Source organism: Canis aureus, chromosome 16 (genome assembly GCF_053574225.1).
Source record: "Canis aureus isolate CA01 chromosome 16, VMU_Caureus_v.1.0, whole genome shotgun sequence".
NCBI lineage: Eukaryota > Metazoa > Chordata > Mammalia > Carnivora > Canidae > Canis > Canis aureus.
Genome location: NC_135626.1, coordinates 3,900,063 through 3,915,413, shown reverse-complemented (window position 1 = coordinate 3,915,413; position 15,351 = coordinate 3,900,063). Strand labels below are relative to the sequence as shown.

General features: G+C 47.0%; 1 protein-coding gene across 4 annotated transcripts in view; it reads right to left on the bottom strand.

Annotated features, from left to right (window-relative positions):
- Nucleotides 1–11,579: 11,579 nt before the first annotated feature.
- Nucleotides 11,580–15,351, bottom strand: part of PBX3 (PBX homeobox 3) — a 231,105-nt gene continuing 227,333 nt past the window's right edge. For all 4 annotated transcript variants that reach the window (XM_077850693.1, XM_077850691.1, XM_077850695.1 and 1 more), the window contains one exon: nt 11,580–13,116. In XM_077850693.1, the coding sequence (XP_077706819.1) occupies nt 13,024–13,116 (93 nt within the window). In that variant the 3' untranslated portion in view covers nt 11,580–13,023. The remainder of the gene's footprint in view (nt 13,117–15,351) is intronic.

The following is a 15,351-nucleotide window of genomic DNA, read 5'->3' as shown; positions in this document are numbered from 1 at the left end:
CAGGAGAGAGAGACCCTGAACAACGGGTTGATGTCCAGGCACCAGACCCAGACGCCATTCAATTCAGAAAAGTCAAGAGAAGGGATGAGAGAATGTGTATTGGAAAGTGCCCACATTTCCCAGCACACTCTCAGTGTCAGCCTTCGCCATGTCTCTCGAAACCCAGGGCGGCCCTAGGAGTAAGATGATCGCAGACGAGGAGCCCACTTCACGGATGTGGAAACCAAGGCAAGGGGCTCACTGGGATTTCACCCATGCCCACGCCCTGCCCATTCTGCCCAAGGGCCCTGTGTACACTGGCTTCACACTCTGGGCCTTAGCCCCTGCTGAGGCTCAGCTGTGGCCCTGACCCTTCCCCACTATGGGGTTTAGGACAGATTAGTTTCCTGGGGCTGCCAGGAAGCACTGCAATCTTGCAGGTTTAAAACAGAAATCTGTTCTCTCACAGCTCCGGAGGCTAGAAATCTAAAATCAAGGTGTAGTTGGTATTGGTTTCTCCTGGAGGCTCTATACCTTTTTCTAGCTTCTGTTAGTTGCGAGAAATCCTTGGTGTCCCTTGGTTTGTAGAAACATCACTCCAGGGCGCCTGAAGGGCTCAGTCGGTTAAGCATCTGCCTTTGGCTCAGGTCATGATCCCAGGGTCCTGGGATAGTCCAGCGTTGTGCTCCCTGCTCAGTGGGGAGCCTGCTTCTCCCTCTCCCTCTGCCCCTCCTCCCCTTCGGGCTCACTTTCTTACTCTCTCTCAAATAAATATATAAAATCTTTTTTTAAAAAAAAGAAAGATCACTCCAATGTCTGCCTCAGTCTTCATGTGGCCTTCTCCCTCTGTGTTCTCTTCTTACAAAGGTAAGGCCACAAGTCATACTGGATTAAGGGCTCACCCTAATCCAGTATCACCTCATGTTAACTTGATTTTACTTGTGAAAACGCTACCTCCTGAAAAGGTCACATGGACAGGTCCCAGGGATTAGCACTCCGCCCTGATAAACATCTTCGGATATTTGGATAATTCAATTCATGACACAGGCGTTAGAGTTTCCATTTGCTCCACTAGGATGTTAGCTACACCCAGTGAGGGGTTTGGGGTTTATTTTGGTGTCTGCTGTATCTGCAGGGCCTAGAATAAATGCCCAGCACACGGGAAGAAAAAAAATCTCAAAGGTCCTTCCTGCTCCTACGATAGGAACATACCCACAAACCCCCCTTCTATGTGCCCTACCTATAATGGACACATGGGCCATGCAACACAGAGCCACACCCCGACACACACACTGCAAATGTGGGCCACCCCTCGCATTCACACCAGTGCAGCACAGTGAAACAGGCCTACGTGACGCCCAGTCAGAAACACACCAGCCAGGGTGCGCCCAGAGACACGCGTGGGACAGCATGTGCGAGGGCTTCGTGAGGAGCACACAAGACTCACTCCCCACAGTGGCAAGACACCACAGATTGTTAAAGTATCAGACATCTATTCTGCTTGGTGACCCACCAGGGAGACAGCATTCTGGAAATCCTTATTTTATCCTGTGTTCATCACTAAATGCTTCAAAACTCTATTCTTGTGATAATGTGCAAATCAAGCAATTGTTTCAAGTGGAGCAGGTGCCAGTGGGTAAGGCAGGCCGAGCTGGGGTGAGGAGAATCCTGCTAGACCCCGGCGTTCAGTGGGGATGTGGAGCGGGCAGGCAAAGACTGAACAGCAGCCCATTTGGACAAGACACTGCTCTAGTGGTTACAAGTGTCTTCCTGAAGGAGATGCCCAGATAGGGTGCCCTGGCTACTCTGGATCAGGAGTGCTGATTAATGACCAGCTGCTGTGTGTAGGATGCTAAGGTCAGTAACATGTAAGGAAGACCTTACCTCATCCTCACCCAGTCCTACGAGAGCCGTTTCCACTTTACATGTGCCCGGATTACTGTGTGGGTGCTGGACTCCAAAGGCCAACCTCCCACATCCCAGTCATCCCACTGGCGCCACCTGGCTGGGCATAGCCATCTCCAAAATTGAAGAGGCAGACAGGCAAATACGGAAAATTTATCAGAGCAGAAAGAGTTTTTTTTTAAAAAAAGAAAGATCAAAGTATGATCCAGGAAAACGATAATTGATACGCAGGACCTCATTAAAATTAAAAACTTTTGCTCTGCAAAAGACACTGTCTAGGGAATGAAAAGGCAAGCCACAGACTGGGAGAAAATATTTGCAAAAGACACATCTGGATAAGACTATTATCCAAAATGTGCAAAGAACTCTTGGGGTGCCTGGCTGGTTCCATCATGGGTGTGTGACTCTTGATCCCGGGGTTGTGAGTTCGAGCCCCATGTTGGGTATAGAGATTACTTAAAATAAAATCTTTATATATATAAATTATATATATATACCTCTTAAAACTGAACAGTAAGAAAACTAACAACGTGATTTAAAACTGCGCAAAAGACCTGAAAAGACAATCCACCAAAGAAGATGCAGGGATGGCAAATAAGCCAAGGAAAAGATGTTTGACAAGATACGTCACTAGAGAATTGCAAATTCAAACAGTGAGATACCACCACATGCCTCCTAGAATGGTCAAAATCCAGAACACTGACAATATCAAATGCTGGTGAGGATGTGGAGCAATAGGAACTCTCGTTCACAGCTGGCAGGAATGCAAAATGTACAGCCCCTTTGGAAGACAATCCAATGGTTTCTTATGAAACTAAACCCACTCTTCCCATATAACCCAGCAATCACATTCCTTGGTGTTTACCCAAAGGAGTTGAAAACTTGTGTCCACACAAAACCTACATGCAAATGTTTGTAGTAGCTTTATTCATAATTGCCAAAATTGGAAGCAACCAAGATGTCCTTTAGTAGGTGAATGGTTAAATAAACGGTGGTCCATTCCAACAATGGAATAGTATTTAGCACTAAAAAGAAATGTGCTATCAGGTCGTGAAAGAGCACAAAGGAACCTTAATGCATATCACTGAAGGAAAGAAAGAAGCCAATCTGAAAAGTCTGCACACTGTATGATTCCAATTCTATGACATGCTGGAAAAGGCAAAACCATGGAGACAGTAAAGAATCTGTAGTTGCCAGGGATTATGGAAGAGAAAGGGATAAATAGGAGGAGCACAGAGGATTTTTTAGGGCGGTGAAATTATTCTGTACCACACTAATGGTGAATACCTGTCATTACGCACTTGTCCAAATCCACAGAAGTTGCACCACCAAGAGTGACCCCAATGTAAATTCTAGACTCTGGGTGACAATGATGCATCAATGTAGTTCCATGCATTGCAAGGAGAGAACTATTATGGTGCAAGATGCTGGTAATGGAGAGGTTTGTGCATGTGTTGAGGAGAGGAAGTATATTATGGAAACTCTATGTAGTTTCCACTCAATTTTGCTATAAAAACTGCCCTAAAAATTAAGTTCACTAATTTAAAAAAAAAAAAAAGCCAGGAGGAAGAAGAAGGAAATCAGGCAGGCTGGAAGGAAGGAAGGAAGGAAGGAAGGAAGGAAGGAAGGAAGGGAGAGATGAGGGAGGGGAGAGGAAGGAGGGGGGAAGGGAGGGAAGGAGGGAAAGATGGAGTCAGGGTGAAAGAAAGAGATGCCTGATTTCACAGTCTCCGAGAGAGGATCTTGCTTCTCAGAGGGTGGCACCTCACCTGCATGGGACTCTTTTGGAAAAATCCAGACCCCTTGACATTGTTCAGATGGAGAAAATTTAGACAAAAAGAAATGTGGGGTTTTACTATGGAAGAACCTGGTAGAATGAGTGGGAGCCTGAGCACTGTGATGAGAATTATGAAAGAGAATTGAAAGACACCGTATGATTTCACTTATATGTGAAACCTAAAAAACAAAACAAGTGAACCAACAGAAACATATTCATGAACATAGAGAACAAACTGGTGGTTGTGGGGGCGGGGGGCAAAAAAGGAGAAGGGGATTAAGAGGCACACACTTCCGGTTATAAAATAAATAAGTCATGAGAATGAAAAGTAAAACATAAGGAATATAGTCAATAATAGCATAATAACTTTGCATGCTGACAGATGGTAACCACACTTATTATAGTAAGCATTTTGGAATGTGTGTAAATGTTGAATCACTATGTTGTACACCTGACACTAATATAAGAGTGTATGTCAACTATACTTCAATTTTTTAAATAAAAAAACCTTATTGAAAGGCATTAAAACAAGATCTAAATAAATATTGATAGACATCATGTTCATGGATTAAGACTCAGTATTTTAAATGTATCAGTTCTCCGAGTGTGATCCAAATCAAAATCCCGATGAATTTCTTTTTATGGCACTTGACAAGCTGATCCTAAAATTTATACAGCAACATAAAGAGCCAAGAACTGCCAGAATATTCCCAAAAATCAAGGTGAGAGAACTTGCTCTATCAGACAGCAAGCCGCGGTGGTACTGCCCCAGACACAGACATATAGTTCAGCAGCTGCACAAGCCCAGAAATGGAAGTGCACGCGCATGCAGACACTCAGTGTGTGAGAGAGGTGATACTGCAGATCACTGGCGAAAAGATGAGTTTTCCAATAAATGGTATAGGGACATTTAGACCCCTGCCTCACACCGCACACAAAAAAACAGTGACCAAAAAGGAAACACTTGGCTTGAATATTAGTTAAAATTAAGTATTGTACTGCTGTTCATTAAAACGCTCTACAAATCAAGAAGAAAAAAACAACACATACAGGTGGCCTCAAAGGTGCTTCAAAGAAGAGAACACTCAATGAACAAGCAGGGGGAAAGATGCTCAATCTCGTTAGTAATCATTTGAATGGAAAGTTAAATTAAAATCACATTGTTATATCATCATCTAACCACCAGGTTGGAAAAGAAAATCTAAATACTAAATATTAACAAGTGTGTGGAAGTATAAATCAGTACAACCACTTTGGAAAAGGATTTGACCTTCCCTAGTAAAGTTTAAGAGGAGCATATACTCGTGACACCTGGGTGGCTCAGTGGTTGAGCGCCTCCCTTCCGCCCAGGGCATGATCCTGGGGTTCTGAGATCGAGTCTCACATCGGGCTTCTGCATGGAGCCTGTTTCTCCCTCTGCCTGTGTCTCTGCCTCTATCTGTGTCTTTCATGAATAAATAAATAAAATCTTAAAAAAAAAAAAAAAAAAGAGGAGCATACACTCAACACCAGCGATTTTGCTATGGAGAAACACTTGCACGTGAGCACTGGGATGGGCTAAGCAGCACTATTCTCAGGGAGCCTTAGTGACATTTCCGTGTCTCTACTTCCCTCACACCAGGCCAGGTGAATTTGTCTCCAAGGTCCCTCCTGAGCTAGTGCTCTGGGGGAGAGCTAGTTCTCCACCTCGCAGGGCTCTCCTCCAGTAAGAGGACCTCCCCAAGACTCCCCCAAATCCCGCTTCCTGTGTATCTTGGGGCAACACAACCCACGGGTTAATTTTGCAAACTATACTTCTTTCTAACCTCTTTAGGGAAGGTGTGGCCCCCAGACCTAGACCCAAGGGCAAATCCTTTCTTTCCCATTTAGACCTCTGCTTCCCCCTCTAGAGGAGCTCATGTTGCACAGGGTGTCTGCGAGGCTGCAGTAGCTGGACTCAGCAGAGGCTGGGCAGTGAGGGAGCCATTGGGTGGGCTGGAAGCTCCCTGGGGGAAGTCACTCCCTGTCCTCAGGATGCACCCCTCCCTTCAGCCTCACCTGGGCCTTCATTTCCTCCCCCCAGGCTGTGCATTTCTCTGGGCCTAATTCAACTCATCTTTGCAGAAGCCTTTTACTACCTCCAGCCCATAAAGATCTCTCCTTTCCCTAAGCTTTCCCTCTATCAGCGGGTCAACAAATATTTCCCAGAAGCTCATCACATAAAAGGCAAAATTTCTAGTGTTGGAGAAACTGTGGGAAACTCAGCAGCCCCAGCTCCTGATGGGGAGGTTGCTCAGGCAGTCGTGTGTAGAGGGAGAGGGCAGGGAGACCACCCTGTAACCAGCTCACCCTCAGTAATCAGCACAGCATCCGGCTCAGAGTAGGTGCTCGATAAAAAATGATTGCGCATCAAACCAAACAATTGGGATACGTTCAGACTGCACGTACTCAAGCATCTAGGCTGATGCACATGGCTTTTGATGGACACACACAATCATACACGTGTGTGACTGTGATCACGGTCATGCTAAACCCACCTGCACACACACACAGTCCCAATGCACAAGCCCACTCCAGCCAGCATCCTCGTGCACATGAATGCTGCCTCCCACACAAAGCTCATTTATTTTGATTTATGAATATTACAAAAATAAACCTGAGTGTCTTCTTGGGATTCTGTGATCCTGACACAGGTCCCCACGATATTGCTCTTCGCTCCTGGTTACCTGAAATTAGCAGAGTAATTCGGAATCTGCATCTTTATTTAAAAGAAAAAACTGTAGATGCAGAATTATAAAAATTTAATATGCTCCCAGGAAAATGAAAAATGAGAGGTTGTGATCTCGTCTAACACTTTCAAATGTGTTTATTAATTCATGTTTTAAATCATAAGTTTCATTCGGTGAGAGCCATGCACAGCAATAAGCCCGTTTTAAAATATTAATGAATAAACAATATTTCTCTATTGAAATATAACATGCTTCTTTGAACAATGGACCACCAGTAATAAATCAAAACCAGGAGAAAATTGCATTTCATATTTAATACAAGTTGAACTCTGCCTTTTTATAAATGATATCTTTTTTGTTTAATTGGCGTCAGTTCAGATCTAGCAGATTGCTAATAAAATTCTGGATTTCCATATTTAATGATGCGTACACTTTCTGCTGAAATTTTACCAGGAAAAAGGAATCAGCCTTTTATTATCTCCTGAGATGGTGGTGAGAGGTGAGGCCAAGGCCTCAGTCCATCCGTGAGGGCGGGGGCGATGAGCAGGCTGGAGGGGGTGGGTTGAAGGGACCAGGCCCCTCCCAGGGCCCACACTTGGCAGCTGACACCCTGTGATGACCTCTTTGCTGACAGAAGTAGTCATTCCAACTAGAGGAGCCAGAGACCCGGCGTCCCCTTCTGACCGCGGGCACTGTCACGATAACAACAGAGAGAACCCACTCCATCCCAAGGGCCATGCGTGCATCAGCTCATGAATCTTTATCATACCCCTGTGAGGAAAGTAGGAACGAAGTCTCTCCATTTTACAGATGAGAAAACCAAGGCCAAAGAGCAGAGTGAGGAGGTGACCACGCAAGGTCACGCACGGCTGGTAAGGGGCAGGACTCAGCCCGACTCTGGAGCCCTACATTGTCATGCTGCCTTGAAGGGAACGAATGAACCTGTGTCTCAGGAGATCTGGGTTTTAGCAACAGTGAGTCAAGTGGGCATCGGCTGGAATGGGCGCCCATCACAGGGTGCGTAAGTCATGGGCCAACAGGAGTAAGAGCAGCCAGGCCACGGCGCTCACTGCACGCAGGACGCTTCACCGCACCCCACGCTCCATTCTCCAGACCGTGCTGGGAGGCAGGTGCGGGACAGCTAAGGGAACTGAGGTACGGGAGGTTGGTTACACGATGTGCCCAAGGATGCACAACAGGTATGAGGCAGAGCCGGATTCAACCGCAGGCACTTTCACTCCGAGCCCACACTCCCGGTGCCGAGCCGTGGTGCTTTCCTAGCCGTGGGCCACATTGAACCCTGGCCTTCCCTCTTTGTCTCTGTGGTGGGACCAGCGCCCCCTGGGCTGTGAGGTGTGGCTCCTGGCAGGCCCCCGGCGCAGCCCCGCTGGAAGCAGACTCCGTGCGTGTCGGCTGGGTCTGTGACCGCTGAGATGTCAGAGCTGAGAGGTGGCTGGGTTTATCGTCCATGGGGCTGGGCCCCCAGGTCCAGCGGGGATGAATTGCTGGCCATTTGTTGTCCTGGAGCGCTTGTGGACTTAGCAGTCTCCCTGAGGGTGTCCCTGGGATCCCAGGTTGCTGGGGACAGGAGCCAACGGCTTGTCTGATGTGGGGAGTGGCACCTGTCTCTGTCTCTGCTCAATTCCCAAGTCAGGCTCAACAACAGTGACTGTCCCCAGCACGATAAGAAAGGGACACTTTGATGAGACAGCCAGGCACAAAGGGTTAAAAATGCGAGTTTCGCTCATGTTCCAGCTCTGTGTGTATGTGGCTTCAGTTTCTTTATCTATCTTGTGGAGGTGAGAATAGGACTCACTCATGAGGCTGCTGCAAGGGTTTGGAGAGCAAGCCCGGAAGGGGGGGAGCAAGCATCCTCGTGGCATCTCTGACCATTCCGCTCGCCATGCCCCCCGGCCTCTGCACATGCTCATCCCTTACCTGGTCTACCCTTCCCTGAGCCTACCGCCTCCCCCCAGTCCCCACACTCCTGTCCTCCCAATCTTCTCTTCCTCAGGTCCCTGCTGGGCTGTCCCAGGAGCAGGGGGTGCAGAGCTTGTTTTGTTAGAGGGCACAGTGGTCTGGGTTCATCCTAAAGGACGAGCATTCATCGGGGAGACTGGGTGCGAGCAACGTTCCAAGATAACAAGGAAAGTCAGAAGGTGACATCCCTCATCTGAGGTCACACAGCTGGCGGGAGGCAGAGCCAGGAGTCAGGTCCATACCCGGGCTGGGGTCGGAGGTCCGCTCGCATGGGGTGGCTGTGCAAGCAGTGGGCTGAGGGGCCGCAGCTAAGCCGGACGGCGCCCGGGACCTGCAGACACCCTGGGGCACAGGTGGGCCTCTGCCCGTAACAAGTCCGTGTGGACACCCGCCCCGGGGCCCATGCTCAGCACCTCTCATTCATCACGACAGCCACCCTCCAGGTCTGCTTGCCTCCAAGAGTCATGGTGCCGGACCCAGCCGGGGCCCAGTCCTTGGCTCTTCCTGTCCCTCGTGCCAACCCTGTGATCCACGGACACAGGAGCACACGTGGTGACACACATCTTGCACACGCACACTCAGGTGGCCCAAGTAACGGAGGCCTGAGTGAGAGTGTCGCAAGCTCTGACAGGTGGAGGTGGACAACTCACCTTGTCCCCCAGAAGGGCCTCCTCCTGGGGGCTGGCGGCCCAGGCTCACAGGAGCCTCTCCCCACCCCACTGCAAGTGGCTGCTGGGAGGAGTCACATGGGGCTTTCCCGGGGCAGCCTCCGGCTCTGCGGGAGGCCACAGTCAGGCAGGGTGACCTCTTGGAGCCTCAGCGTCCCCATCCCATGGGGCTGCCAGACCCAGGGAAGGCCCTCTGGTACCGGCAAAGGCCCTTTCCTTGTGGCACCACTCCACTTAGGAGACTCGTCCATGCAGGAAGGGGGCTCCTCCAGAACACTGCCTCTCCCACCCCCACTTGTGGCCAGGGAATGGCACAGCCCTCTGCTCAGTTTGGGTTTTGTTTTTTTTTTTTCCCAAGGCCAAATCTCTTTATCGCTCCCTGCCACCCCAAATCCCTGCCTGCCACAGTACTGCTGGGCACCAGCCTCAGACTCAGGCTCAGGGACTCCCTTCAAGTCCCAGGACGATAGGCTCCCTGACCTGGAGGCAGCTGGGCATAGGAAGAACCCGCCGTCCGACCCTTGGAGTAGTCCCAGTGAGCATAGTCCCGAGGCCTGCTGGCTGGAGAACCCTGTCAGTTGCCCGCCCCTTCTCTTGGGAAGGACCCTCCACCCCTTGGCTACAGGGTTCTGGCTTCAGGTCCATGGGCTGCTTGAGGAAGTGGCAGTCCCTGGGTGTCACTGGTACCTCTGTGGGCATCCCTGTCAACACAGCTGCTCAGGCATCTGGGCTCCAGAAGCTGGTGGACATACATGCATTCTCATCTGAGCACACACGTGCCCTCGTGCATCTAACTGCATTGTGTGCGTGGACAGGCCTCTTAGCCTGTGACTGGCTGTTATTTTCTTTGATCCGGTGAACTGGTTGTGGGCATCCTCATTTCTCCTCTTTTGGACTTCAGAAGCCTACCAACCTTTCCGATACCCTCACGAGCGTTTGCCATCTGAACAAGGCCCAGGCCCAGGACCTTGGCTTCCCAAGGGCTGGAGCCTGATTTTATTCATCTCTCAGTCGAATCCCTAACCCAGAAAGACTACCTGATGAAAATCCACCAGATGACTATCTTGCACCCAAATCGGAGCAAAACGTAAGATACTCAGGAACCATGCCGTGCCCCGGTTTCCTTACCTATGAAGTGAGGAGGCTTCTGCCCCCATAGGAGGCATGAAGAGCAAAGAGGGGCAACACTGGTATGAGTGCTCCTCACCCAGCACATAGGAGAGGGACTGGGATTTTTAATTTAGGCCTCCCCAGAATAAAACCACAGGCTCGCACATTTCCCTCAGGGGTTGCTTGGCCACTTGTGAATCTCCAACAAACCCTGGGATGTGCCTCTCTCATCTGACACAAAAGATGAGATGCTTCTTAGGAAGTGTGTGTTTCTGGATATTAAAGAAGATGTATTTGTGTGCACACGTGTCAGGTTTCCACGGGATATTTTTGCAAAAACCACAGAGCATAGAGATTATTTTATGTACAAAAATAAGAAAGGCTGACCCGTAAGCTAATTGAATCATGCAAATAACTACTTAGCCACGGGAGAGATTCTGACAGGCAGGCTGAGAGCCCAGAGTGAGGGAGGACAGCTTTGGAGGGCAATCTATTTTATAAAGTTTACTCACAGTATGACCGCCTCAAGATTAATGGGAATGGTGGCCCTAGACCTTGTTTTGCCTGGCTCCACCAACTGAAATAGTAAAAGTTGTATTTATCATAGACAATTTGCTGTAACTGATTAACATTAATCTGATTTCCTGTGAGTCAATTTCCTTGAGATATAGTAAATAGGCCAATTACCTGCTATCCACTTCTTCTATCATAGAGATTTAGGTATTAGCAACAGAGGTGTGCATAAACATGGGATTTCTAACTATTTTGATAAAACAGAAACAATGTTTAATCTAATGAAAGGATTTCTTGTTGGTCTAACATTTCATCAGTCTGGAATTTTAAAGGGTATGTCTAGAGAAGGTGTGGGCTTCGGGGTTTTTTTTCACTGGCAACCTGAGGCTTACTCTTTTCAGAGGAGCTCCTGCTTGTTCTTGACTGGCATCGCACAGAAGCTATGAAATGAAATGAAAGCAACAAGACTGGTTTTTTTAAAATAAATTACAACAAGAACAAAAAGGTCTTTACATCTAACAAGTGCCAGGGGCATCATCAGGTCGGGAGAGTGTGAGCTTCTGGGGCAGACAGACCTGGGTTCCAGGGTGGCCCCCCCATTGTCCCAGGCCTGTGACCTTGTGGCATTTGCTTAACTTTTATGAGCTTTACTTTCCTAATCTCTGCCAGTGGGGGTAATACCATCCCTGGGGAGTTCTTAGAACTCAGGGATCCACAGAGGACACGTAACAATGGTCCGGGAGTTAGCTGGGAGCCCACGCAGAGGGGGGCAGCCAGTCAGTTGAGCTGTTCTCCACCACTTGCTTTCCCATCATTTCAAAGCCCCTGTGTGGGTGACAGGCTGCACCTTCCCACGGCCCGGCCCGCTTCTGGGCAGGCTTTCTGTTTGCCGGACCCCCTGGCCGGCTCCTGTGGCAGCCTACTTAAGACACTGCAACATTTAATCATGAAAGCAAAAAGTTTATTCATGTTTGAAACTACATAGAGCTACCACGAGGAAGACTTTTTCAATCCAGGGTGTAATCCAGTTAGAAAGGAACACGAAACAGTTTTAATACATTAGAATCACCGCCACAAATTATTTTCATGACTCAATCAGTTTCAGAATCGCATACAATACAAAAAGAGAGGAAGGAGAGGGGGCCCCAGCACACAGGGTGAAATATACAGTACCGAATACTGGACTTTGAATGCATCACAATCGGCGCCGCTTTTTTTTTTTTTCTTTTTTGCATGGATTAGTAATAAGATGAAGAACATTCAAAATGCTTTCTCAGTATTTACAACAGTTCTACTGATCCTGTGTTCATTGAAGACCCAATGTTTCCACTCTCGGTTTTTTAAAAGTTGCAAATGCAACCCTGATTTTTCTTTTAAAAGATTACAATGTACATTACATTTTATGAAGGAAACAAAGAGTTAATTACAAGATGCAAAAAGGTAAGAAAGAGACAAACTACAGCGTGAGTATTGTTCAGAGGTAGTAAGTGAGCACTCTAAGCTACAGAACATGTTGAAATTCTATTGGTTTGTATGAGTTCGCATGAGGTAATAAAGCTGTGTTTTGATTGGTGAGATGTATAAATACTCTTTTGCTACACTATATACAACACTCCAGAGAGCAGGGCCTTTGTGGATGCCCAGAGGACATAGCAAACCTTGACAAGTCCGTGCAGCACCCAGCGCACACCGTACAACCCCAGACGGATCTCGTGTTCTCCTCTTATCAGCAGCAAGTGTCTTCATCTCTCAGAACAATCTGGATCCATAATTTAATTACCGAGCCGACTCTGGGCACTGGTGCTTCCAGAGAGAGAAAAGATGCTACCAGTCTATGATCTAATTATAACATAAGAGATCGAAACACAAACGTGACCAGGAAGATTCTTAAACAAACCATCGTTAACAGAGATAGCCAAACAGCTCCTTCATTCCAACCCCATTAGTGATATGAAAGAAAGACAAAGTCCGTGATGAAAATATGCAAGAAATTCAATTTAGGTGAGGTGAATCTTTGCATCTGCTTTAACGATTGAGGTTCAGCATATATTGTACTTTTTACCCTTAAGGCCAAGTCATTGGCAACTGTGAAACAATTAATGTAAAATATTGATAATAAATTATGATAAAATAGCTATAGGACTGTCAACAATGTTAAATCTTGGCCTAATTGGATAAAGTGCTTTTTTAACATTATGTGTTTTTAAGTATAAATACAAATGATTATGATTCCTTAAAAAACTGATTTACCAAGTTCTCTAATAAGACAAGGTATTACAGTAAAGCTGTAAATGGTGGGCTACAAAAACTCTTTCCTTTTCCTCCTGTTGCTCTGAATGCACGTATCAAGGCATGTCAGCTCAGGGAAAAGTGTTGCCAGAGATCAGTTAGAGGTATCAGAGTGCACACTTCCTGGGCCTTCTGTCGGGGAAGTCACCGAAGATGGAGTTGTTGCGTCCTGCCAGCCTCCATTAGCCTGAAAAGAGAAATGCAGTTCAACGGGTACACTTCTCCATATTAATTCTATTCCCTAATTTAAAACACTCACATGACAACACCAGAGCAAAGATACATTAGCAAAATGTATTTTCTAAACCCACATTGGCAGGAGTTTGAAGCATGTGTTAAAGTAGGATTAAATGCATGTAAAACAAATCCATCCCACCAAGTAAAGTCTTGGCAATAAATCAGCTCGCTGAAGGAGAGCTTCAGTGAGTCTCAAGCTGGCACGCAGCTCAGCCTTTGATTTGCTGTAAAAATAAAGCGACTGGGAAAGAGATCTTTTAAGAAGGGAGTAGTGGAGAAGCTCAGTTCAAGGCCTCAGCCAGTCCTTGGGCTCCATGAAGTATAACCTCCAACCCAGCTTAATCCTCATTTCCATAGAGAAGAAGTTCCCTGATAGCCGGCTACTGTAACCCTGGGAAAATGAAGGCCAGACTTTCCCTCCAAATCGCATCTTCCAGAATGAAAATGCATGAACTGCGGAGGAGCACACTATTCAAATCTGTATTCCAATTATCTCTAACTGGAGCTCCTATTTGGGATGTTGCTACGGCTCTTCGCATGCCACTGGCCCTTCCCGCCTCAGCCCTGCATCAGCAGTAACAGTGCTCCGAAACAAATTTGCCTTATGTCTTGGCCTATAGAGGCAATTGCTGAAATCAATGTCTGATCAGATTTCTGCTGTGGCAGACAGCTTGTCGCTACATATTTTTATGTCAGTCAAGAAGAGGGAGGTGCTGGGCTTGTAAGTTGGGGAACATTGAGTGGAAGTGACGGGGCGGGCCTTCCTGGAGAGAAGGCAAGGGTGAGCTGGCTGACACCCAGAGCCTACGGCTCAGCCCGGCCTCCTGCTATGCTGTCCCCAGAGCCGGATGCCCACACCAGTGTCAGTGTGGGTCATCAGGCCCCCCTGCTTCTTTTGCTTGAGTCTCCGACTTCTGTGAGTCCATCTAAAATCTCTTCTTCAAGGCCTGTGCCACTAGGCTACTGGGAACGGGGTCTAGAGTCCCCGCCCAGCCCAGATGTGGCTATTAGATGAGCTCTGTGCTTGCTGGGCCGGTTTCTTTCTCCCATGGTCACTGTTCTTAGAGAGTGCCCTGTCTTCTGATTCACTGTGCAGTGCTGCATGGAAAGCACCTTTCCTCCCTCTAGGACCAAGGGAAAGGAAGTAGAAGGGGGACCAAAGGATCCCACAGAGATGATCAGAGCCAAAGGGGAAAAGGATTTTCCAGGCTTGGGGCATATCAAATTGCAGCTAGGAAAAAGCTAATGCTCTGGCGATGCATTTCCATAGCCTTCCTGGTTTTGCAGGTTGGATGGTGACACACTCATGTGCGTCTGTGGGACTCTAAGACATCCTCTTCTCTATCTAAACAGTAAGCTGTTTTTACCCCTCAGGTATGAAAATCTACTTAGAAAAAGAAAAACTCTTACACAGATACAAGTCTAAAGATATTCCATCTGAAGTAAACATCATTCCTCTTTTATCCAAATTTATAAACAACAAATGTACAATATTTTTACCCAGCATGGCAGCTGGAGGAGAGGTTGTCAGCAAGCATTCTTTTTTTTTCAAAATAAATTAATCCTTCCTCTGGTGGTTTGAGATTATGCACTGTATTATACAACAGCGCCTTATCAAGCCTCATCAGTGAAGATGGAATTCATGTCTGTAAAATGCTGCAGGCAATCACAGTTTCATATTTTATCATGTTGATAAGGATATCGCACATTCTCTGAAGCATTTCAAAACACTTAAATGAAAAAGGAGAAATGCAACTAAAAGGCTTTTTATATGGTTTGTTGTGGGTTATTATGAGTTATTTATAAACCCAAAAAGAAAGATTTGACATTTCAAATGTAAAAGATTTGAGTATTTAATGGTCCTTTCTTCCCTTTACAATCGAACATTCTCAATCATTTTTTCAATCATGAATGTTTACTGTCACACCAGCCAAGGCCCTAAAAAAGGGAGAATTTTGTCCACTTTCCTCCCAACTCTACCACCATGCTTGGGGCAGTTCGTTTTCTCCTTAAGTCTGGAATCCCAGGTTCTATTCACCATTGCCCACCCAGTCCACTCTGATGACCCCCGCCCCTGGATCCCTTGCAGGGCCTGTAAATCTTGCCATTTCCCATCCATGTCAGTGTGGGGTAGAAGTGAAGTTTTGGTGAATTGGTTACACAAGCTAAAATTATTTCCTCCATA